The 24,387-nt window shown below is 44.4% G+C and overlaps 2 protein-coding genes, 1 long non-coding RNA gene and 1 other non-coding gene across 10 annotated transcripts; 3 read left to right on the top strand and 1 right to left on the bottom strand.

Annotated features, from left to right (window-relative positions):
- The first annotated feature begins 23 nt into the window (after positions 1-23).
- TMEM107 (transmembrane protein 107) lies at positions 24-18,156 on the top strand. 6 transcript variants are annotated; one of them, XM_015597465.2, is made up of 8 exons: positions 24-207; positions 3,030-3,086; positions 9,173-9,326; positions 10,151-10,327; positions 10,470-10,537; positions 10,640-10,740; positions 11,447-11,543; positions 11,770-14,509. In XM_015597465.2, the coding sequence occupies exons 4-8, from the start codon at positions 10,241-10,243 to the stop codon at positions 11,837-11,839; spliced, it is 423 nt and encodes a 140-aa protein (XP_015452951.1). In that variant the 5' UTR covers positions 24-207; positions 3,030-3,086; positions 9,173-9,326; positions 10,151-10,240; the 3' UTR covers positions 11,840-14,509. The 6 variants fall into 6 exon arrangements, with proteins under 6 accessions (XP_015452951.1, XP_015452950.1, XP_015452952.1 ...); XM_015597464.2 differs by lacking the exon at positions 3,030-3,086; XM_015597466.2 differs by lacking the exons at positions 24-207; positions 3,030-3,086; positions 9,173-9,326; positions 11,770-14,509 and adding an exon at positions 17,236-18,156 and having other exon boundaries at positions 10,097-10,327; positions 11,447-11,522.
- Positions 8,167-9,912, bottom strand: LOC112471415. Its single transcript, XR_003043294.1, has 2 exons — positions 9,588-9,912; positions 8,167-9,257 (listed from the first exon to the last, which is right to left on the bottom strand). It is a non-coding gene; the product is annotated as an uncharacterized LOC112471415 (long non-coding RNA).
- Positions 12,425-12,559, top strand: LOC112471442. Its single transcript, XR_003043311.1, has one exon. It is a non-coding gene; the product is annotated as a U8 small nucleolar RNA (small nucleolar RNA).
- A 4,147-nt stretch (positions 18,157-22,303) lies between the features above and the next one.
- On the top strand, positions 22,304-24,381 carry VAMP2 (vesicle associated membrane protein 2). Of its 2 annotated transcripts, XM_006922360.3 has the most exons (4): positions 22,304-22,440; positions 22,911-23,031; positions 23,507-23,665; positions 23,747-24,381. In XM_006922360.3, coding segments are annotated over exons 1-4 (342 nt in total). In that variant the 5' UTR covers positions 22,304-22,438; the 3' UTR covers positions 23,807-24,381. The 2 variants fall into 2 exon arrangements, with proteins under 2 accessions (XP_006922422.2, XP_015452844.1); XM_015597358.2 differs by lacking the exon at positions 22,304-22,440 and having other exon boundaries at positions 23,361-23,665.
- The last annotated feature ends 6 nt before the right edge of the window (positions 24,382-24,387 follow it).

The raw sequence follows: 24,387 nt of genomic DNA, 5'->3' as shown, positions 1-24,387 counted from the left end.
GCAGGGCTCACCGCACACAGGTTGGGCGGTGGCTCGGCGGGCTCTCCGCTCAGTTATCCCCACTGGCGTCCTGCTAAGGACCAGGTGACCCAGAGCTGGTTACTTGGGAGACCAGAGCTAACAGCCCAACAAAGTCGGACTTGGTGCAGAAACGGATGGAAGGCCGAACTTGATGGAGAGGTGCCAGAGCCCAGTGAACCTGAAGGGGTGAGAAATTAGCTCCTCCCGCGGTGCGATCCTCCCTGGATGCATGTTACAATCGCTTGCGGAGCCTTCCAAATAGCCACAGGTTCGGAGAGTCTAATATAAAAGTTCAGGGTAGAGCCCCAGGATCGGTAATTTTGTCACTTTTACAATTTCGAGGAATAATTTACGTACAATGAAATGCATAGATCTTAAGTGTATGTTTTGATGAGTTTTGACAAATGCAACCCACGGCCTTTTCAAGATATAGGACATTTCCTTCACCCTGGAAAGTTCTTTTATGTTCTTTCCCAATAGATCCCCGCCCTTCCCTTCCTAGGGGAAACCATTATTCCGATTTCGATCACCATAAACATCAGTACTTTTTGAAGTTCTCCTGGTGAGACAGAGCGGGAACCTCTAAAGAGCGATACCAAAGCTGGCAGAGAGACACCACCCCACCCCCGCCCCCCGCCACCCCGCTTTGCTTCTTGAAGGTTAAGAGGAGTTCAACAGGCCAGTATGGCGAATGAGGTCATGCTGTATCTCACTCCTTCCCTTCCTAGACAAATGTCTGAACTTACTGCACAGAGGCTCTCCCGAAAGATATCAAGCACCACAGAGACATCAAAGCCCGCAGCCATTTCTCAGGCCTGATATTCATTGATTCAAGACAACATTTTCTTTAAGAGCTTTCTCCTTTGGTTGTCATAACACTATCTGGTCTTCCCCTAGCTGTTACCTACCTCCCCAACCACTCCACATACACAGTGTCTTTTTCTGTCCTTTTCCTCAAAGTTCTGTCTTCTCTCCTCGCTCACCTTCCCTGGAGTAAGCTATCACCTGTGTACTGAGGGCTCCCACCTCTGGTTTGGAAGACCAGTGCCTGCTGCATAGCTCTATTTGACCCTGTCATTCTTCCTTCCAAGTCTTTCTGCAAGCCCAGTAATTAGCCTTAACTCTTCCCTTTCCCTCACTTCCCATTTCCAGTAACCAAGTCCTGTCAATTACATTTCCTTCATAATTTTTCCCTCAGCCCAAATTTCCCATTCCCATTGCTATCCCCTAAGTCTCTCTCACTGGCTTATTGTAACAAACCCCTCTGATCTCTCTGCCTTCAGAATAGTTGAAGAGAATCATCTTTTAAAAATGCAAACATGATCATGCTGTGGCTTAAAATCAGGATTAAGTCCTAATTTACTGTTTGGGCCCCCAGGGGCAAGCATTCCTTAAGCATGTGGGCTCTAGAACCAGGTTGCCAGGGTTCCCATGCAGGCTTTGCTACTTACTAGCTGTGTAACTTGGGCTAGTTATTGATCCTCCCTGTGTCTCAATGTCCCCATCTGTAAAATAGTAAAGATTATAATAGATCACTATTACTTTATTTACTGTAGATAAAATGCTCAGAGCCTGGATGATAACAATCACACGATTATTATGGTGGTTATTATTATTAACCTGCCTGCTTCTTCAGCCACTGCGTTGTCATTTCCTACGTACAACCATCCCGACTCATTTACAGTTGCCTAAACTCATCTCAGTGCCAACTGTCTCTGTGCCAGTGTCCTTGGTAGTATTGCTTGATGGTCTTCCCAGTCCCTTCCCTACCAGGCTGACCCTTACATACCCCTCAAGACTCAATTCAGAAGCTTCTTCCTCCCCACTTCCCTGCCCATATGGGGGAAGAGGCCCTGCCTGTGTCTCCTCCAAGGTAACACTTAAAATACTACCTTTTAATTGTTCCTTGGTGGTTTTCTTCATTATACTCTAAGTTACCCAAGAGTAGAAAATATGTATTCCTAGCACCCAGTACAATTCCCAGAATATAGTATGTATTCAATAAGTGTTTGTGAAATTAATGAGGGATAGCTTTAGTAAAAGTATTATCATGGGCAAGAGCCTGGCTTATAGAGGAAGGAGACATGCCTGGGTAGCTGAAGAGCATGAGGTGAGGTGGAAAATTTTGCTAGAAAGGGTAGTTGGGTCAATGAATATGGTACCAAGGACTTGTGGACTTGATCTCTAGGCTCAGAGAGGTTATGCAGCAGGTGTGAAGTATGATCAGCCCAGTGTCATCACTCACAGTACTCTCTGATGGTTAAATCTCCTCTATTCATCTCAATAGTTTCCACATTTTAGAAACCAAAAAATTATTCTGTCCAGAGCTGCATCGCTCACGAGGGTGGTGGCTATTCAACATGAGACTATTCAAATTAAATTAAATTTTAAAAATTCAGTTATTTAATCCCACTAGCCACATTTCAAGTGCTCAATAGTCACATAAAACTAGCTGGCTACCATACTGGACAGAGAGAATATGAAATATTTTCATCATCATAGGAAGTTCTGTTGAGCAGCACTGATCTAGAGCCTGAAAGCTTATGGCCTGAGGCCTGTATGCTATTACCATAAGGGTTATTTTTTTTCTTCTCATTTTTTTTTCATTTTTAAGTAGAATACTAATATTTATAATTGGAATAACAATCTGGATTTACGGTCTCTCTTTTAAAAAGCATACACACATACAAGAGTCCTGCAACACTGGATTTTGATTCCCTCAAGACAATTTACTGAAGCTGAGTAGTTGCTGCACCACTCCGCTCCCCGACTCCCCTCAACTCCTACATAGACTTGAGAGAGGGCATGGGCTCTCCTGAGTTTTGTTTTGTACTCCCTCACTTCACCCCACACCTCAAGGAACCTCATTTATATATTGCATTCATTTGTTGTGATCTACTAGAAGAGACAATACTAAAAGAGTAAAGTAATAAACCAGATGTTTACAGATTATAATGAGCACTAGTGAGAGGTCATAGACTGGTGTGAAGAGATCATATTCTTCTCAGGTCAGCCTGAGTTTGAAGCCTGGTGTCATCAATTACAGGATCTGTGACCTGGAACAGGTAAATATGTTGCTCTGTGTTTCAGTTTCCTTATCTGTGTCTCAGTACCACTGAATTGTATACTTTAAATGATTAATTTTATGTTATGTAAATTTCACATAGAAAAGATAAGCAACACTAATGAGCCAACTTGAAGAAGTTCTCACTGGTCAAAACAGACACTTTGAGCATCAAAAGGAATAACAACTGCAATGAACCGAAACATACAAAAGATGACAAAAATTACACGTTCACAATGATACTAAAAACAACTAATTTGTCACTTTTAGAGAGTGCTAGGGAACCAACCCATTATACTGAAAACTGTTCAATAATGGCAGGGGTGGGGGAATCATAACATTTATCCAGTCTTTCCCTTATGACCTGTAAACAATGAGTTGATGAGGGCACATTTTTATTATAGGAGAATCCAACTGATAAATGCAGGAGAAATGATAGAATTAGGACATCCACATTTTGCAACCTTTCATGAAATAATGGAGCTAGGCAGTGATGATCGATTAAACCAGTAGGTAAAAAAGTGATGGGGAACTTTATTAATGGCTGCCTCAGTCTGAACCCACTGCTCAGATTTTACAATAGGAAAAGAGAGACAAATAGCCATTGAACCCTCTAGCTGCGATGGACTAAGAACTACAAGCCACCACCCATGATGTATTTTTACCAGAAAATTGAATGTGAGACAGGGCATAGAGGAACATGTTAAATGACCCAACCAGAACATAGCCCATAAACAGCCCAGTGTCTTTAACAGATAAATTGCAAGAAAACAAGGAAGAAGGAGGAGGGAGGAAGAAGAACTTAAGATTAAAAGAGACTTAATAGACACATTTACCAAGTATAATGTGTGGACTTTACTTGGACCTCGATTCAAAGAAACTGTAAAAAAATGTTATAAGTGGGCAATTTGAACTGTTTGGTGATGTCTAGGATTTACTTCAAAATAAACTAGTAGGGCTGAGAGGGAGAGTATAGAGGAAGCAAGGTTGGGCATGTGTTGGTAATCGTTGAAGCATAATGGTAGGATTAGGGGATCATTATACTATTTAAAAATTTTTTACATGTGTTTTAAGTTTTCCATGATAAAAAATTTTTTTCTAAGTTTTTTATGACCAGTTCAAATGTTAGGACATGTGGATTCCAGCCCTAGAGTGAGTGAAGGACAACTGGTCACCAGCAGTACCGCCTATGACCACAGGCTGGCTCCAAAACTCAACGTTTTTGAGACTTCTCTACCACAGGCTTCTGTGAACCAAGGTCATGGAAAATGACAGGACAGAACTAAATGACTACTCACTATTTATTAATTCACAGCATAAAATGTGACTACCCAATTCTTACTCTCTAGTTGGTCCCCCAGGCAGGAAACCTGCTATAAGCAGAATGCCCCAAACTTCCAACTCCTGGAGCCCCAAATCTGTTATCCGTGACCCCTCCATTTTTCTCACCCACCCACAGCCCCATGTTCAGACCTTTTGATCTTCTAATGATTTCTTGATTCCTTATACTTTACTCTGCCTTCTTGAATACACTCTGGTTCCATCTCATCCTGTCCTTCCTGGACAACACTATGGCTTCTTCACTAGGCTTCTGCTTAAAATCTTAAAATTTGTTTTCCATGTTGCAGCCAAAGTCATCTTCTAGAACAGGGGTCCCCAATCCCCACGCCACAGACAGTTACTGGTCCATGGCCTGTTAGGAACCAGGCCGCACAGCAGGAGGTGAGTGGCAGGCTAGTGAGCAAAGCTTTATTTGTATCTGCAGACTTTACCCAGCACTAACATCACCACCTTAGCTCCACCTCAGATCATTAGGCATTAGAATATCATAGGAGCACGAACTCTATTGTGAACTGTGCATGCAAAGGATCTAGATTGCATACACCTTATGAGAATCCAATGCCTGATGATCTGAGGCAGAGCCGAAGCCGTGATGCTAGCACTGGGGAGCAGCTGCAAATACAGATTAACATTAGCAGAGAAGTTTGACTGCACAGAGATCATAATAAATCAATTGCTTGCAGACTCATATAAAAACCTTATCAGTGAGACCAAGCGCCCTTCATTAAAAGACAAGCCTTTGGAATTTTTCAAAAGAAAAAAACGTGAACACGAAGAACAGAAGCAATTATTGAAGGCCACACATTTCATCAAATGTGTCTGCACTGAGAGCATCATTCTTAGTGGCTAACAGCATTGCTAAAGCTAAGAAGCCCTTTACTATTGGAGAAAAGTTGATCCTGCTTGTTGCTAAGGACATTTGTCATGAATTTTTAGAAGAGGCTGAAGTTCAAAGGGTAGCACATACTCCTCTTTCGGCTAGCACCATAACTAGATGAATTGATGAAATAGAAGAGGATTTTGAGGCACAATTGTTAGGATGAATGAGTCACCATGGTATGCAATCCAGGTTGATGAGTCTACCGATGTTGACAACAAGGCAAGAATGCTTATTTTGGGGCGATATATTTTTCAGGAGGATGTGCATAAGGATATGTTATGTGCACTTTTGTTGCCAACCAACACCACAGCAGAACTATCCAAGTCTTTGATTACATATCAAGAAAACTGAATTGGTCATTTTGTGTCAGTATATACACGGATGGAGTGGCTGCCATTATTGGACGGCTTTCTGGTTTCACTATTTGGGTTAAAGAGGTCGTTTCTGAAAGTCAGTCTACATACTATGTCATCCATAGAGAAATGCTGGCTAGCTGAAAAATGTCACCTGAACTTAACAACATTTTGCAGGATTTGATTAAAATTATCAACCACATTAAAGTGCATGCCCTTAACACATTTATTCGTGTAGCTCTCTGAGGAGACGGACGCAGAGCACACACATCTTCTCTTATACACAGAAGTGAGAGCTTTCTAAAGGTAGATCACTGGCCAAAGGTTTTTTCTGTTTTGTTTTGTTTTTTAATTTTTTTTTTTTTTAGGTGAGGCAACCCTTGGTTGATCTCACAGATTGCAAGGAACTTGTCAGCTTACAATCCTTTATTTTTTATTTTTTACACCTACAGCACCTGGTCTTCCTAGGTGGTCTCCCATCAAAGTACTAACCAGGCCCAATCCTGCAGAGTTTTTGAGTTATGAGAGCCGCTCCAGAGATTTCTTTTACAAAAACAGACACCACTGGCAGTACATTTCAGTGACACAGAATGGGTTGCAAAACTTGCTTACTTGTGTGACATATTCAACCTGCTTAACCAACTCAATCTTTCACTTCAGGGGAGAATGACAACTATGTTCAAGTTGGCAGATAAAGTGGCTGCTTTCAAAGCCAAATTGGAATTATGGGGGCAATGGGTGAATATTGAGATTTTTGACATGTTTCAAATATTAGCAGAGATTTTGAAAGAGACTGAGCCAGAGCCTTCTTTCTCCCAACTGGTGAATGATCACCTATCTCAGCTTTCAAGAGTTTGAACGTTACTTCCCAACCACAAAAGACCCCCAAACTGGGAAGGAATGGATCTATGACCTATTTGTGAATAAACCAGGTGAATCAACTTTGTCCATGCTAGAAGAGGATCAATTGCTCGAGATGGCAAATGACAGTGGCCTTAAAAGTACGTTTGAGACAACTTCAAATCTCTATACATTCTGGATTAAAGTGAATAGCCTGAGATTGCCACAAAAGCACTGAAAAGCCTGCTTCCATTTCCAACGTCCTATCTTTGTGAAGTAGGGTTTTCTGCAGTGACAGCAGCCAAAACTAGATTACGGAGTAGACTGGACATAGCAACACAGTTAGGGTGTCACTGTCTCCCATCACCTAGTTGCAGGAAAACAAGCTCAGGGGTCCCATTGATTCTACATTATGGTGAGTTATATAATTATTTCATTATATATTACAGTGTAATAATAATAGAACTAAAGTGCACAATAAATGTAATGCACTTGAATCATTCTGAAAACATCCACCCCACCCCCGACCCCCTGCCCCAGTCTATGGAAAATTTGTCTTCCACAAAATCGGTCCCTGGTGCCAAAAAGGTTGGGGACCGTTGTTCTAGGATATAAATCCGACCATGTCCCTCCCCACAGCTGCAAGGCCTTACATAATTTGACTCTTGTCTATATATCCCACCTCACCTTGATCTTTTCTCCCTCTTCCATTGCTATACTTCAGACACACTTAGCTTCTGTTCTGTTCAACAAGCATACCAGGCTTGTTCCTACCTAAAGACTTTTGTCCTTGCTGTTTCTCCACCTAGAATGCTCTTCTCCCAAATTTTCACGATTGACTACTCTTCATTCTCTTTATTCCGGAGACCTCACTTTGCAAAAGGACCCAGTTTTTCCTCACTTTCATTATATGACAGTGCTTCCTTTGTGTGCAAACAGTCAAGACTTGATAAACTGTTGCTGGGGAAATTTGGCTCTGAAGGCCTGGGCTTTCTATTCTCGGGAGAAAAGGCATGTATGTAAGTTATAGGAAGAAAGAGGAAAAGAATGAGCAGCCTTCAGTCTTTGGATCTTGTCTATGTGCTAAGAATGTTTCTGTGCTTGCTGTGCTGTAATTTCCATGTTGGAGAGTCAGGAATCCCATCTCTCATTGTACTTTAGCTATCATCACTGTTACTCATTTTAAGGATCTCATAGTGATGAGGTTCACCTCAAGGGAGAGAAGCATTTGGGTCCACTATGAGTTTGCCTGTCTGGCCCGAGATGGGGGAGATTTGAAAATATTTTCAGAACTTTGAAATGGTTCAGCAATTAAAAGAGAGAAACTCCCCTACACACCTGAGTGCTGAGAAACCAGTGTGGGTAATATTTGATTATAAACTGATATTTTCCGAGTAGAAAATAAAGAACCTTACCCTTTATAAAAATAATTCCTCTGGAAAGTCTAAATGATTGCAGTTTTTATGTATTTTGGAGATCACATTGTCTCCATTATGAAGAAAAGGCTGTGCTGTCCCCCAAAGAGATGATTTTATCTGAAAATGTCATTACATGGTTTCAATATATAGGGATCTTCAATCCTAGAAATCATTCCTTCATTTTATAAAGCAACTTAATGTCTCAATGATAATACTGGAGAAGACCTGGAAGGAAAATTTTAAAAGGGCTTATCATATAAAACTTTATTTTTAAGTAATTTTATTTATAGAAAAGTTGCAAAAATACAAAGAATTCTCATGTACCTTCTTCAAGGCCATGTTTGCTTTATCAGTCTATCTCTACAGACACACATTTTTTATAAACCATTGAAAAGTAAATTGCAGCCATACCACTTTATCCCTAAACACTTTAGTATTTTCTAACAAGGACATCCTCTTCCATTAAGGCAGTAGAATTATAAAAAATCAAGAAATTAACACTTACTATTATCTTAGCTAGAGATCTTATTCAAATTTTGTCAGTTGTTCCACTAATGTCCTTTATAATAAAAGAAATAAAGTTGTTTTTTGTTTTCTGGTCCAGGATCCATTAGAATAATACATTAAATCTGTCATGTTAAATTTGTCATTTCTCTTTAGTCTCCCTTATCTGGAAGTGTTCCTGTCTTTGTCTTTCATGACCTGTGGAAACATCTTTTGACTACGTCTCTGAGTTTTGAATTTTTTCACCTACTGGTTTAGAAAAAAGAAATCCATTTATTGCACTTGGATCCTGGAAGAGAGAAATAGGTTTCCTCTCAATTTTTACCACATTTCCTAAAACAAAGGTTAACATATGATCAATTTTCAAAGAGCCTTTCCCTTATCAATATTGTTTCCCTTTTAAAAATTTATTTATAGCCCATATTACCATGCAGATTTGTTATTTGTTTGCATATTTGTTGTCTATCTCCCTGACTAAAATATAAACTCCACGAAGGTAGATATTTCTTGTCTTGTTCCTCAAGAACAGGGGCCCAGCTCAGTGCCTGGCACTTGACTAGCTGGTCAATGAATATTTGTTGAATGAATAAATAAATCAGAAATGCCTCTTAGACTCGTAGTTCAGACAGGCTTAAAAGTACGGAGATAGTGAGTGGAGAGAGAGCTGGTTCTTCTGGGAAGTAGGCAGGGAGGTCCCCGTGAGGATGGGATTGGACTATGAGCAATAATCGCAGAACTTTCTGTTCTTCAGGATCCCCTTGAGATCCAAAGGTCAATGAAGTTGCCGACAGTAAGAAGTTCTTGGACTGTGGATGGGCAAAGTCAGATGTCCACACCTTGAAGAGATAAGGAAATCAGAGCAGAGTCTGCGTCGCCGCCCGCTCCTTGCCTCCCAGGGACGCCGGGTACCATTCCTTTCCTCCACTCCCGGTTTTCCAGGCCCGCGTGGTCCACTCCCTTTCCAAAACACGCCTCTCATCCACATCTTAGTTCGAGAGAGCTGGCCATTTTCTGCACTTTGCAAATCTCTCACCAAACTGAACAAAGTTATCTGGGCAGTCGGGTTGGGCAGAACCAGAATCAAGGAAGGCTCAGGTCTGGGGTCCTCGAACAACCAGGGGGCTCCGTGACAATAAGTAACAGCTGGACAATCTAGGGGCACCCACCTCTCCACGTTCGGGTCCCTTCGTCTCCTGTGGCCTAGGGCAGTGGGAAGTTAGAGAGACGCGGAGGGAAGGGGAGAGACCGTGCATGCCTTGGGCATGACGGTGCCCTAAGTCCGGGGCGGGTGGTGACAGCGCTCTGTGGCAAGCAACTATTACGCGGAGGGTCATCCTGGGAAATGTAGCGCGGAATGGGGCCCGGCCGCTCCTGGCGTGGACATGGGGGAGGAAAGGGTGTCTCCGGGTTAGGACACGGCGAATTTCCGTTCGCCGGCCCTGAGTGGGCAGATTCTGCGGTGCCGGGCCCCGTCACACCGCACAGTCTCAGATGCCGACAGACAGCTCCGCTACGCGGAGGGAGGTAGCTACTGTTAGGAATCCTGCTGGGACCACCCCCAGCGGACCAGAGACTAGGGTTTACCAGGTGGTCCCTCGCGGCACGAGAACTTCCTGAAATCGCGAGATTTTCAGGGATCTGGTTCAAGCGCCCGCTTACGCGGTTGCTAAGGCAACTGGGCGGTGCCAGCGCGAGCGGGAAAGGCGTAAGTCGAATTTTTGTTTGCTAGCCTGGGAGACTTCAGGAGTGGCCATCTCTGAGCTTCTAACCCTAGAGACCACGGCTTCTGCTCCAGGAGGTGCCCCTACCTCTGGGGGCCATGGGCCGGATCACGGGACTCGTGCCCTCTCGCTTCCTGACGCTCCTGGCGCATCTGGTGGTCGTCATCACCTTATTCTGGTCCCGGGTAAGACCCTCCCGCCTCCATTCCCACCTAAGGGTAGTTCCAGCCCAACTCCGCTCCTCTTCCAGGGCCTGACCCAGTTGGGTCCTCCCATCCCCCGCCGCCCACCCCTTTCACTTTTCTTTCTTTGTGACATGCTCTCCAGGATAGCAACATCCAGGCCTGCCTTCCTCTCACGTTCACCAGCCAGGAATATGAGAAACAGGACATTCAGTGAGCGCTTGCGGCCGGGTGGTCAGAATTAAGTAATAGTGGGAATGGAGGGATCTTAGAAGAACTCCAAAAGGCCTGAGCCAACCCCCTTCCTCTCTGCAGGCTGGTGACAGCACTCTCTGTCACCCTGGGCCTCTTTGCAGTGGAGCTGGCCGGTTTCTTCTCAGGAGTTTCCATGTTCAACAGTACCCAGAGCCTCATCTGTATCCTTTCTGCCTGCGTACCTTTCCTACAGGGCCTATTTCCATCACGACTCCCTTCAGCCACCTGACTGGCCCTTTTTGGAACAGTAGTGTCTGTCCTAGCAGGCAAACAGTTCTCTCTAGTTGAGAAAACTTCTTAGATAATGCAGAAAATTTAATACAGTATGCAATTATTTGTTAAGCCCCAGCTATGCACCAGGCACTGGAGATCCCAAAATGGTATAAAACAGTTTTCTCCCTTGAGGAGGAACCTGTAATTCAGTGTGATAAACACTGTGCTATCAGAGTGTGTAAAAATACAAAGCACTATGGGAACTCAGAAAAGACAAAGTGAGGAAGATAGATCAGGGAAAGCTCTTGACAATTGAATTGTGGACCAGGAGGACCAGGGCACTGGAGAATGATTCCAGCGAGTGTATCAAGTCACTGTGAGCATTCTTGTGTTGCCTGGAGTAGATAGGGAGCCTACTCCTACTCATCTGAAGGGTTCAGGCTGGCCTCTAGATAAGGCATGCGGGTAGCCTGAGGTCTCAGCTTTGCAGGCTCAGCTCTGGCCTCTACTCATGGCTACTGGCACCGTGCCTTTGCAATTGGCAAGGGAGCAAGAAGTGAACCTGATGTAGATGCCAGCCCCACCACTGGCCTTTTCTGGCCCATCACTACCTGTGGATCCAAAGGCTTTCCTTGACTCAGGTGTGTTCTCAAGCCATCGGAGCTCACTGTAGTGCATCTGTGGCCCTATCCTTCTTCATATTTGAGCGTTGGGAGTGCACCACGTACTGGTACATTTTTGTCTTCTGCAGGTATAGTAACATCCAATGCTTAGGTATGGGGGAGGAAGGTTTACTCTAAATCCAAAGGTTTTCCCCACCCAGCCCTTTACTCCAATTATGAGATATCAGATCCACTGAGCATCCTGTAGTCTTTTGAAGTCCTGCCCCACCTATATTTTGGGGTGGGGTCTCTGGTTTGGGGATTTGGATATTTTTATTGGAAGGGGCCCTGAACCCACCACTTTACTTTCCACAGTGCCCTCCCAGCTGTCACTGAAGTGGCATTATTCGTCAGCGTCTTTGGGCTGAAAAAGAAACCTTTCTGATCACCTTCATGGGAACGTAGGGAGGAAGGCTAGAGGAGCAAGGGACCTTTCACCGTTCCTGGAAGGAGGAAGGCAAAGTCTTAGACCTTCCCCCTAAAATTTCATTTGGTGGAGAATTTTAGTGTTAATTATCTGTCGAGTTTAGGATTATCAGCGTTTTATTTGGTGCTTTGTAATAAAATCTATTTTAGAGTAAGATCGAGTCTTAGAAAAATTTCAGGGGAGAACTGGGGTAGCCAAACTACTAGGGAAACGGGAGGCTATTTTCCAGCCTTGCAGACTGTATCGCTTTTATTTTGGTTATTACGGCACGTGTCGGGCGGAAGGGAGTGGGCGGAGATATGTAAATAAGCAATGCTAACGTCTGTAAGCTCGTGGAGTGGAGCATTCTGGGAAGAATTGGTTTATTTACCATTTTGGCAGCCAAATGGTAAAAAGTATTTTAAAAGAGCTGCAAATCAATGGAACAACAAATATGGAAGATTCTAAGTACTTTAGATTGTTGAGGCTAACGCGTTATAAACTCACCCTAGCTTTTAGCGGAATCTTTTTCCCCGAGTATGGAATGCCCCTGAATTAGTATTATCGTCAGGTGGGATAATCCTTACCTGTTCCTCCGTTGGAGGGCAGAATAGAATGTGATGATTGGAGGTCGCATGAATCGTGATTATCGTTTCTGCGTGATCAGGGCTTGCAACACTCTGATTGCTCCTATCTGATTCTTCCTGACGATCACCTTTGTTGTGAGTGGAGTTTTGACTGTAATGCGGTGTGTTTTAGTTTTTTTGTTGTAATTGTGGACTTTTTTTTTCGTTTAAAGTTTTCTTACTTGGGTTTTTTGAGGTAGATTGTCTTTTCTCTGAGCTGTCTTAAGTGGTGGTTAAGTGGGCTTAAGTTTTGTATTTAAGTTCCGGGTTTTTTTTTTTGTGGCATGTTAATAGTAACTTTTTATTTTGAAAACTTAAATGAACAAAGAACGTTCTGAGTATCTCCAGTTCGCTACCAATAAAGCGATAATTAGTGTTGGTCATACTTGGTGTTACAGATGGTTTATTATCCTCACCATAGCAAGAAGGGCCACCGCCCCCAGAGAGTGTTTCCCTGGTGGGTGGAGCTCTCACCAGAAACCTGACAAACCGGTTGTTCTCAGGAGAACAATACCCCCCACCTCTGCCAGCTAGCACATGAAAAGAACATATTTAAAAGAAAGTTATTAAAACCCACTATTAGGCATTATACACACAAAGTACAAGAGTTTAAAGTTCTAACATGTCACAGGATGAATGTTCTTGGGGTCATGTTTCCTGGTTAAGTGTATGTTGAGAAAGTTCTCTGTATACTTTTTAGGCCTAAATGGTGGAACCCAGGCTGTTCTAAATAAGCTAAAGTCATCCAAGGAAATACTTTCTGTTGATGTATCCCAGGTGATGCCTTACACATGTATAAACTTTCTCTGATTATATGTTTCTTCTCCTGGCAGCCGTTCATCTTGAGCATTCATTCAGTACTGCTGAGCATTCATTCAATACTTAACACTTACTATAAGCAAAGCACTGTAGTAGGTACTGAGAGGAGTAGATGTGAATATGATCCATCACAGATATGGCTCATAGAGACAGACAAGAAACTATGGTACTACCAGAGTAATTTAATAGCAACTTGTGATAAGTGCTACAAAGGAGACTTATAGATGCTATAGAGAGGGATAAATTTGCCCAAGGTAGCAGAAATGTTGCTCCTACATGAGCACTTTGAGTGGCTGAAGCAAAGAGATAGGTAGGGGAGCAGATTGTGCAGAAAGGCAAGGAATGTGGACATTGCTGGCAGTGGTTAGGAGGCCTGATCAGGAAAGTCACACCACACTGCAGTCTGTTCTACCAATTTAGTGTGTTCTACCAATTTGTGAAAGCTGACTTTTCGTTCTACAGAAACATTGTGGATTGGTTGTTAAATACAGCTATTATCAAAAATCAAATTATGTAAATTTATAATTAAATTTTATTTTAAAACATAATAAATACTCAAAATTCATTACTTCCTGCTTGTTTTACTATTACATGCTCTTCAGGTTATTTACATTTTTCGTATCTGTATGATAGAGATACTGTGTATCTCTTCTGAAATCATTTATTGACATGTAGTTGATAGTTTGAAATTGGCCTTGGTGGGAGTATTTATACCACAGAAATTGGCAAACACAACATATCAGGCTTTGATGGTTGTCTAAATGTAAGAAAGCGATAGAGAAAATGTCTGTAACTGTTGCATTGTGAATAGCACAAAAAGTAAAGGAAATATTCTCCCAGGGTTTATAAACTATTATCAGATTTGCCCAACGCTTTCTCGTGATTAGATTGAGATTATGTATTTTGGGCAAAAATACCAAAGAAGTCACTCAAGTCATTGAGGAACTGGACATTTTGTTGTATCTTCATTTATTTTCTTTTGTCTTACTTGAAAATATAAATAAAAATATCAACCAGCATTCATGTTGGAACTATTCCTGTAGTCGGGATACAACTCCATTTATGAAATCATGGATACGAGAGTAGAATTTACAATAAAGAATATTATATGTATTATTTGTACATTTTGTGTTATGTATCCTTTATATCAGGAAAATTTGTAAAAAACTTATGTACATAAATAAATGGATACATTTTTTTGAGAGTTGGTCGTTAAACATTTGCCAGCATGCTCCTGCCCCTAAAATCCCAAGAAACTGCTCCCTTGTTCCTAAATCCAGAGGTCACTTCTCAGACTGTAGCTTGATCTTTTTTCAGCATATATGTTGACCACTCCCCTCTTTTGAAATTTTTTCTCCCTTGGCTTCTGAAAAATGGTTCTCCTCATTTACCTCCCACTGTTCTGGCTACTCCTTCTCAGACTCATCTAATAAATAACTGATTGAACACCTACAATGTGTCAGTCACTGAGGACATAATACTTGGTTGTCTCCTCCACTTGCCCCTTAAATATAGGTGGTCACTGCTCCTTGGGTGACTTCGTCCACCTCTTGTCTTCAAACACCAACCAGATGCTGCTGGTTTCCAGGTCTTGGCTCTCTTCTCTGAGCCCTAGCCCAGAGCAAAGGCTATGGGAGCAAGCCGTAGAGTCAATCCTGGGATCAAAGTGTACCTTCTACCCTTCTTGGCTGTGTGATCTGCAACAGGTCATTTAACCTCTCTGTGCCTAAATTCCCTCATCCACACTCCATAAATAGCTACCACAAGCACTATTTGTTTCTTGGTCAACACCAGAGGCTTTGCCAGTTAGCTGCAGAAATAGGTTTTCATTTTATTGTGAAATGAGTGGCTTAATCAGCATAAACCAGTCACAAAAAGAAATGTTGCTGTTTGCATTTACACGCGGTACCAAAGGTAGTCAAATTCGTACAGACAGAGAGTAGAGCAGAGGCTAGGGGAGGAGGGGATGGGGAATAATTGTCTAAGAGGTACAGAGTTTCAGTTTTGCAAGATGAAAAGAGTTCTGGAGATTGGTTGCACAACAGAGTGAATGTACTTAACACTGCTGAACTGTATACTTAAAAATGGTTAAGGTAGTACATTTCATTACGTATTTTTTTACCTTAATTTAAAAAAAGTAAATTGATTTAAAAAATTAAAATATCAGTGAGGAAAAGAGGGATTGGTCATTAAAAGTACTCAAAGAAGCCTTGATATTTTTAACGTTTTCATTTTGAATAATTTTAGAACTACAGGAAAACTGCAGAAATGGTATAAAATTCCTGCGTACCCTTCGCCCAGCTTCTCCAAATGTTAACATCTTGCATAGCCATGGTATAATTACTGAAACCAGGAAATTGGCATTGGTACAATACTATTAACTAATCTACAGGTCTTATTTGAATTTTGCCAGTTTTCCAACTAATGCCCCTTTTCTGATTCAGGATCTAATCCAGGGTTTCACATTGCATTTAGTTATCATCTCTCCTTAGGCTTCTCCAATCTGAGACAGTTTCTCAGTCTTTTTTTTACCCCGGCTGACATACTTAAAGAGTATTGGTGAGTTATTTTGCAGAATATCCCTCTATTAGGATTTGTCCAATGTTTTCTCATGATTAGGTTGAGGTTATGCATTTGGGTGAGAATACCACAGAAGTAGTTTGGAATGGGAAAGACATTTCTAAGTACGATAACAAAACAGAAGTCATAGAAGAATGATACATTTAAATACATATTTAAAATGTTAAAAGTGTACATGGCCAAAAAATCATTAGCAAAAATTAAAAGGTGACAGAAAATCTAGGGAAAATATTTAATTCATATTGCAGAGAAAGTGCTAATTTTGACATAAAAATCTACATATCTATAAGAAAAATAACAACCCAATAAAAAATGTACAAAAAATTGTGTGTGGACATTTTACAGAAAACATAAAGAACTCTCATATATATGAAAAGATGCCTAACTTCCTTTACTATAAGAAAAATGCAAATCGTGTTTAACTTATATTTGTAATGACCAAAAAGTTTCATATAGTTGGAGAGGGTATGGGTTTAAGCAAACAGGCCTAATCTGTTTGCTGATGGGAGTCAAAATTGGTAACACATCCATAGAGTGCAATTTGGCAATATCCATCAAAATCAATAAAAGTCACAAATACCCAAACACTTTGACCTAGGATTTTTGTTTCTAGGAATTAGCCCTACACATTTGCACATAGGTGAAATGGAAATTGTAGGTTGTTTTCTGCAGCTTTGCTTTTGTTGGCAAAAGATTGGAAACAATCTAAATGACAACAGGGGATTGGTTAAATTATGTTACAGGAAAATTGGGAAGATAAAAAAGCAAACTTAAGACACTGTTATGGAATGATATCTAAGTTACATGACAAAAATAAGGCACAGAACAGTTCATATAGTTTGCTTTCATTTGTGTAAAGAAGTGGAAAGCTATGAGCACAGAACATCTCTGAAGGAGGCACAGGGAACTGGGAGGACTGGTTGCTGAGGGGCAGAAGCTGGGTGGCTGGGAGGGTGGGAAAGAGACTTCCTACATATGCTCTTTTGGACTTTTGGAATTAGAACCACATACATTTTATTTAAAAAACAAAACAAAACTATAACATTTTAAAGGAATATGAGCCTGCAACTGCTTATGCTCCCTGTCTGGAAATGAAGCTAAGTCAGAGGCCAGCAGAGCTAGAAAAAGAAACACTCCTGCTGACATTCTGTGAACACCTGGATCTTGCTGCTCCAGTTATGTGAGCACTCAGTTTCTCCTTTTAGTTTAAATCTGTCTGAGCTGTGTTGGCAAGTGTCTTGATTACTATGTCCATCAAAGATCTTATTGTGTGTGTTTTTTTAAGATTTATTGATGCATACTTGACAAACATGCTGTTTTAATTATCTCTTTTCTTGTGTGTTATTGCAGCTCCTGATGCCAGCAGAATGCCTAGCACTGTAGAATGAAAGAGCCCTCATTTAACAAATGAGGGAAATGAGGCCCAAGGAGAAAGCCATTTGCTTCAGGATATCATGCAAATAGGGAGAGCTGGGACTAGAACCCAAATCTCCAGGCTATCAGGCCAAATCAACTGACTTAATTACAGAAGTTTATTGAGCACCCACTACCAGCCAGACTCTGAACTTGGCATATGATATGGAGGGAAATAAGGAAGATATGGCTTCTTGCCAGCTACATTATCTGGAGGGGGACTTCCCCCTGCCCAATAGAGGAGCTTGTCAACCCTAGTGAATCTCAAATGAGTGGAGGAAAGTTGAAGAGTGAAGGTTTGGAACCATAAGGCATCCTGGTCTACTAGTCCTAGAAGACTGACCTGCCTGTGTCTTGTCCTGCCCACACAGAGCTCTGGAATGCGGCTTCCCCACTGTCACTCCCATGCTACCTTGCTTCCCAGGGAGGAGCCTTGAGGGCCACGCCTATCCTGCTGCATTGACAGGAGTTGGCTCCCTGGTCAAACTGGTAGCAAGTAATTGGGGCTTCACCAGCCTAATCAGAGCTGTCTTCACAGAAACACTGGGCACACAGGTCTTGCCCAAACCCATCCTCTTCAATCAGATATCTGGGCGTTCACCATTAGCACTCCATTTTGCAGGCTGTGCTGGGCGAAAACACTCCTCATTGAGACTGTAGTTCACCATCTTTCATTGTACATTTGCCTGCCTTGTCTCTGGCACTGCTTGGTACTTGTACAGGGAGAATCATACAGATTAAGAGGCACCACTCTATGTATATATATTATGTTTTATACAAAAAAAAAAAACAAAAAAAGAAAACTTTTAAGAGATATTCTATATGTGAAAAAAAAGTTGATTAGCTAATTTAAAAAAAGACCCATCAAGGCATTTCTCTAAGCCTGGTTTTCCCCAAATGTAAAAATCAAGATAATACCTGACTCATAGGATTGAGGGTTGATTGATCATGGCAGGCATTTACAATGATGTTCCTAATAGCACTGCTGTAATAGCAAAGAAAACAACAGAAACTGGAAACAACCTAAAAGGTTGGTCCTTGAGAAACTAGTTAAACTGTGGTAAGAATTCTGTTTAAACATGAAAGATTGGTCATGAGCATTTGTCATCTCTCCTTGCCAAAGATTAACTAAATAATGAGAGAAGTCAAAAAGGTGTAAATCTACAAGGACAAGAGACCAGGAGCGAAGACAGCAGCGGACAAAAGATTTCAACAAGGCTTTGGAGGCTGGACAGGGACCAAAACGTACTGACAGGCCAAGCAGGGCAGAGGTAGTCAGGACATGGTGTCCAAAGATCCTGTAGGTCCTTAGACCCTGGGTCCACCCTGGCTGAATGCAGGGGTAACAGAGTCTATGTTCAGTGTTGAGACTCCCTCACCTCTCACACCTAAGTCACAGACACTACCCCTCCTTCCACATGCTTATTTTTGAGGAGTCTTTGAACTTGGGGACACCAGGCCCAGTAGAGGTGAGGATTGAGGCCAGAACCAGGAGCCCCACCCTGTTCTAGATCTACTCCCCCTTCAAGGACAGGAGATAGAGAATGGAGGATATTGTTCTCTCAAAAAACTAAATGGCCCCAGAGAAAGGCTGCCACCTTTCAACACTTGGGAGAGTCCCCCTGAAAAGGTTCCTCTGCTCCACATCAAAGCTGACAGCCATGAATGCCTCTACACACACATACACACAACCGTCCAGTCATCTTCTTGGTGACTCCCTATTAAATACAGAGAGCCAAAAACCAGCCAACATTTGAGGAAAGCCTCCAAAATAAAAGACATCCATATATATATATTTACATATATATATAAATGTCCTTTACATATTCGTAATGGAAACCACACACCAAAGATTCAGAACCGAAGTATATAAAATAAACAGAAAAGAACCAGAAGGAAAACCCACAAAAGCCAACCAAAATAAAGATAACAGAAACACAAGGGGGGGGGAAGCCAATGAAATAAATTTGGAAGAGACAGGAATACTAGGGAGCAAAAAATATATTATTTTAAATCTATAATTGGAAAAATGGAAGGGGCAACAATACATATAACCTGTTAGCATTTGTCTTTTAAAAAAGAATCTACAAGTATTTACAAGAATAGAGACAGTAGCTGTGTCAGGTAGGGGTCCTGGGCAGCTCAGAACCGGGGTTTGCTGTACACTCCTTTGTACCTCTTGAATTTTGATTGTGATACCTATTACCTAGTTTAAAATCTAATATTGAATTTTAAAAATAGTATCTATGGAGAGGATATTGCATTTTGGAAATTAAAAAAATAAATAAATGTAACAAAAGGTTTTTTCCCCTTGAAAGGAGGATACATGAAAATTTCCAGAAAGAAAAGCAAAAAGACAAATGAGTTGGTGGGGGGCGGGGGGGGGGTCCACTAAAGGAACCTCAGCTTAATGTGTAATGTCTTAATATTTTGCAAGGAGAATGCAGTCACATTATTTGTGTAATTAAAAAACTGAGCACACGTGGCAATCCCTGTAAAGCCTCTGGCACACAGTAGGTCCCTAGTACTTTCTTTTCCCTTCATGAGCCCAGGGCTTGGCAGGCAGCCCCTGACTTGGCAGCCAGAGCCTTCCTGACTTGGAGGGCTCAGCCAGAGGTTTGGACTTGATTGGGATGGTGGTGGGGGTATCCCCCTCAGCCCCCATTCCAGGCAACATTCCCAAGGGCATGCTTCTATTCCTAATTAGAAGGCCTTGATTTACAAGCTGCCTTGGTGGGTAGACACAGTCTAAATTTAATTACTAGTTCGGTAGGGTAGAACTCGTGGATGGAGCAAGTTCATGACTCAGTGTGGAAATGACATAGCCCAGTTCCATCCCAACTTCTCAGTTGTGTTAGAAGATATAAAAAAAAAAATGAAAAAAACTTTAATAAAGGTTTTCTCTGTGCCATCTACATCAGAATCACCAGAGCTGTTTGTTAGAAGTATGCTTGGGCCCCCTCCCACATCCTTTGAATGAGCCTTGGAAGTGGGGTCCAGAGATTCAACTGCCAACCCCAAAGCAGATAAATGTAGAAGCCAGAACTCAGTTATGCAAATACATTACTTGGCTCCCCAAGTTTATTCTGAGTTCTGTCCCTTCCATGTCCTGGATTTGATCCTCTGGGGAAATGGGGATCACTTCTAAACTAGTGTCTCACATCTTATCTGATCCTCCACTAGCTTCTCCACCAGCTAGTGCAGGGTGTTGGGGCAAGGGGCGGGGGCTCTGCCTGTTTGTACCCCCTTCCAATCTTCCCAGTCTTAGACCCAGACACTGCTGGCTTTTTAACTTAAAAGCTTAGAATTTGGTATTTTTGTCCTCTGGCTAGAGAGTAGAGTCATCTCAGGCACTAAGAGCAAGAGCTAGCACCCCACACTGTGATCTGAGGCCCTCATGGAAGCTGCTCTTTTCTTTCTTTTCACACAGGCTGAACCACCAGACATTTCTGTGTCAGTGTACAAGGACCTGGGAAGTGGCTGCTTCTCGGAGGAGAGAGCTGAGAGCATCTTATCTTAGATCTGCTGAGTCCCCACACCCAACACACACACTCACCCCAGCCAGCTGGGAAAGGACACCTCTGGTGACACAGCCAGTCCCCAGGCTTCTGCTAGGAGGGGGTGGGGCGCTGCATTGGGGAGGTTCTCACATCCGCAGGCCCTGGGAAGCCTGGGTAGGGGAGGGAAGAAGCTGGCTCCTGTTTGTTTCAGGGACCAAGACCAGAGCCTCCCCTCCTTACCTTTCCAGGAATACAGTGAGCACCCCCACTAGGGGTCCCTAAGATGCCTCTTTATTCATTCTTGAGATTTGCCTTCACCCACCACAGCGGATAGGCAGCTCACCTAGTCCTGTCTTCTGGCTGCAGTGCCAGACCTGCTAAGAATGAGCTGGGTGGGCATGTATAGCTGCTGCCTCTGTTTAGAGGAACTAAAGAGATCAGTTAGGGGTGGAAGGGGCCCTGGATAATCAATCTCCTTAACCATGTTCCACATCAAGCCATTTAAAAAATATGTATTTAGTGCCTACACAGCTAACGCATTTTGGGTCCAGAGGCAGGACAGGAACTGATAAAGGTCACACCTATGAGGCTAATCCGCATGTAAAGTAGTCCCATGTAACCCGGTGCTGCAGTCGCCCCCCTTGCCTACTGTTCTTGTTCTGCTTAAAAACAAACGAACAGAACAAAACAAAACAAACCCCGTCCCTTTCAGCCCAGGCCCTGCACCTGGAAAAAAAGGCTGAGCCCCCTTCTTGAGGCCAGGGTAGCTGACCCAACTCTGAGCAAGAGCTAGGTTTTAGCCAGTCTGCAGCCACCACGTGAATCAGCCCCAAGAAGCAGCCTCATGCCCTCCTCCCTGGAGTCCCAAGCTTGCAGTACGGCCTGGCTTTCCAAATACCCCGGTCTGAACTCCACTTGTGAGGTGAATCTTTCACACCCACAGTGACTTGGCTGGGGTGTGGAATAAGAGCCTACCTCATCTCCTTTCCTTCATAACCCCCTACTCAGCGGCCAGGCGCCTTAGACCTTTGAAACATCCGCCTGCGGTGTGACAGATTGGTTCCCAACTACCACCACGCCACTGCACGTCAGCGGCAGAGGTCCAGCTTTGTCCTGGGACCAGTACTTGCCTTTTCTGATTTCCCACCTCTAGCCCATGCCAAGGGCTAAAGGTGGGTCACCGGGCATTGGGAGCTGGGCGTGAGACCAGTGTGAGACCTTGGGCTGTGTGGAGTGCAGACTGGTTTAGAGTTTTCACGATAGGAGGGAGGACGTGGTTTGCGGATGTGAGGTGCCGTGAGTGAGAAAGTGGCAGAGTCGTGTGGGTGGCTGTGCAGGCTCTGGTGAGACAGGCAGGCTGGCGGTGGGTGTGCGGAAGCCGCAGAAGTCAGGTTGCGGAAGATGCGAGAGGATCCGCGGCGCTAGGCCCACGGCTGCGCTGGCACGCCCCCCACCCGCCGCGCCCCGCCCCGGCGGCCGGGCTCCCGACCAGTCGCCACTGCGCCCCACCCCCGCCCGCAGTGCCCGGATGTGGGTGACGTGCAGCCGCCATCTTCCCGTCCCCGGTAGCCAGCGCCAGTCGGAGCCAGCGCGAGCCGCCATCCCTGTCGCTGCCAAGTCCTGCGCCCGCTGCCCCCGCCATGTGAGTCGGCTGTCCTTGCCCGCCCCAGGCTAGCCTGCGCCGGGCGGCCGCCCTGGGGCCGAGCTTGGCTCGCCCTCGGAGGCCGGGCCAGCGCCCGTGACTGCGCGCAGGCAGCGGGAGAACCCTGCCGCCCTGGCTGGTCGCGCAGGCCGTGGCTGCGGGAGGAAGCGGACCCGGCGTCTGCCCGCCCCTGCCATCACAGCTGCCGGTCATTTCGGGTCCACCCCTGACCACGTCTGTGAGGTCGCCCTCATTTGACAAGTGGGGAAACTGAGGCCTGGAGGGGGGAGGGGGCCCTCACTCAAGGTCACACAGCGCGTCGGCGTCGGACGGAACCTAGGGCTCAGGTTGGGTGGCCTTCCGGGAAGGAGGACGGGAGGGACGGATGTATGGACAGGGGAATGGGCGGAGTCCTGGCTGCGGGGCCGAAGGCTCCAGGCCCAGGGTCTTAATCCGTCCTTGCTCCTCAGGTCGGCTACCGCTGCCACAGCCCCGCCTGCCGCCCCGGCTGGGGAGGGAGGCCCCCCTGGGCCCCCCCCAAACCTCACCAGTAACAGAAGACTGCAGCAGACCCAGGCCCAGGTGGATGAGGTGAGTTGGGTTTGGGTGGGGGCAGCTAAAGACAGTCGGAAGGACACTGAGGGTTGGCAGACCAGTGCGGGTGTCCATCATGGGCTGGGGGTGATGGTAGTTCACGTTTATGAATTTTGGGATAAAAACATACTATGCCCCATCCGTGACTGTGTACACTTGGAAGGGTCTTGAGGTGTTAGCCTTTCTAGCCTGGGGTGTTTCAGCTTGGGCAGGTTAGAAGTACCGGGCAGGCAGCTTGAAACTCCATACATAGAGGGTGTTGCTATGACATTTGAGATATCTGGCTATCAGCATGCCCCTGATGTGTGCTCCTTGCATGTCCCCAGGTGTGCTAGGCATGTTCTGTATGTATCCTTGGCATGGTAGCCTGGCAACAGCGGGGTGCATGTTCCCTATGTGGGCACGTGGTCGAGGAGTGCCCTCATTGAGGCGGGCCTTGGCACACCCCCTGCCTCGTGGGCCCCTCCTCCAGGTGGTGGACATCATGAGGGTGAACGTGGACAAGGTCCTAGAGCGGGACCAGAAGCTTTCGGAGCTGGACGACCGTGCAGATGCACTCCAGGCGGGGGCCTCCCAGTTTGAAACAAGTGCAGCCAAGCTTAAGCGCAAATACTGGTGGAAAAACCTCAAGGTAAGTGTGGAAGCAGGTAGGACTGGTGGATGAATGGGGGTTTTATGGTCTGTCTCACTGACCCTCCCCTCTTGCCCCCAGATGATGATCATCTTGGGAGTGATTTGCGCCATCATCCTCATCATCATCATCGGTGAGTAGGGCGGGAGTGGCTAGGGCCCTTTCTTTGGAGAGGTTTCCCCTATGAGTTCTGGGTTTTGAAGGTCATTAAGCTAGTTTTTACTATTCAGCAAAAAGCATATATAGCTGCCATTGGCAGTTCTGATTCATGTAGAACCCAAAACCTTGATGTTATTTACCCTGTGCTTTGCCTAGTTCTGGGCAATTCTGTTAAGTATTTGGAAACAGGAAAGCTAGTGGATTCCCACTGCTCCCTTGAGGACCCTTTAGGCCTAAGAGCCTAGTCTGGGAACCCTGGAATTGGGGGATAGGAGAGCAGGAAAAGCCCAAGGGCTCGAGACATGGCTAGGAAACCAACCACCCAATTGTTTAAGAGCTTGTGGTCTCAGATGATTAGGGGTCTGTGGCCCCAAGGCCATACCGTGGGGTTGAAGAGACTTTGGAACCACCATCCAGCCTCTTTGCTTTATAGGTAGAGAACCTGAGGCCCACAGGGGAAGGGATGTCAGCCAGCCGGGGAGTGGGGAGGATGGGAGCAGGCCCGGCCTGACCCACAGCTTTCTCTCTCTTTCTCCCCTCTCCCTCTTCTTCCTTCTCTTTCC

The sequence above is a fragment of the Pteropus alecto genome, unplaced genomic scaffold (genome assembly GCF_000325575.1).
Source record: "Pteropus alecto unplaced genomic scaffold, ASM32557v1 scaffold398, whole genome shotgun sequence".
Taxonomy (NCBI): Eukaryota; Metazoa; Chordata; class Mammalia; order Chiroptera; family Pteropodidae; genus Pteropus; species Pteropus alecto.
Note: the sequence above shows the minus strand (reverse complement) of the source record. Positions and strands in the feature narration are given on the sequence as shown.

Excerpts from the sequence above, each read along its gene's own strand:
- TMEM107 (XM_015597464.2), top strand. The coding sequence starts at position 10,241 with ATGGGCCGGATCACGGGACTCGTGCCCTCTCGCTTCCTGACGCTCCTG. Across the intron at positions 10,741-11,446 it reads CAGTACCCAGAGCCTCATCT|CCATCGGAGCTCACTGTAGT; the intron begins GTATCCTTTCTG and ends TGTGTTCTCAAG. Across the intron at positions 11,544-11,769 it reads TACATTTTTGTCTTCTGCAG|TGCCCTCCCAGCTGTCACTG; the intron begins GTATAGTAACAT and ends TACTTTCCACAG.
- VAMP2 (XM_015597358.2), top strand. The coding sequence starts at position 23,372 with ATGTTCTGTATGTATCCTTGGCATGGTAGCCTGGCAACAGCGGGGTGC. Across the intron at positions 23,666-23,746 it reads ACTGGTGGAAAAACCTCAAG|ATGATGATCATCTTGGGAGT; the intron begins GTAAGTGTGGAA and ends TCTTGCCCCCAG.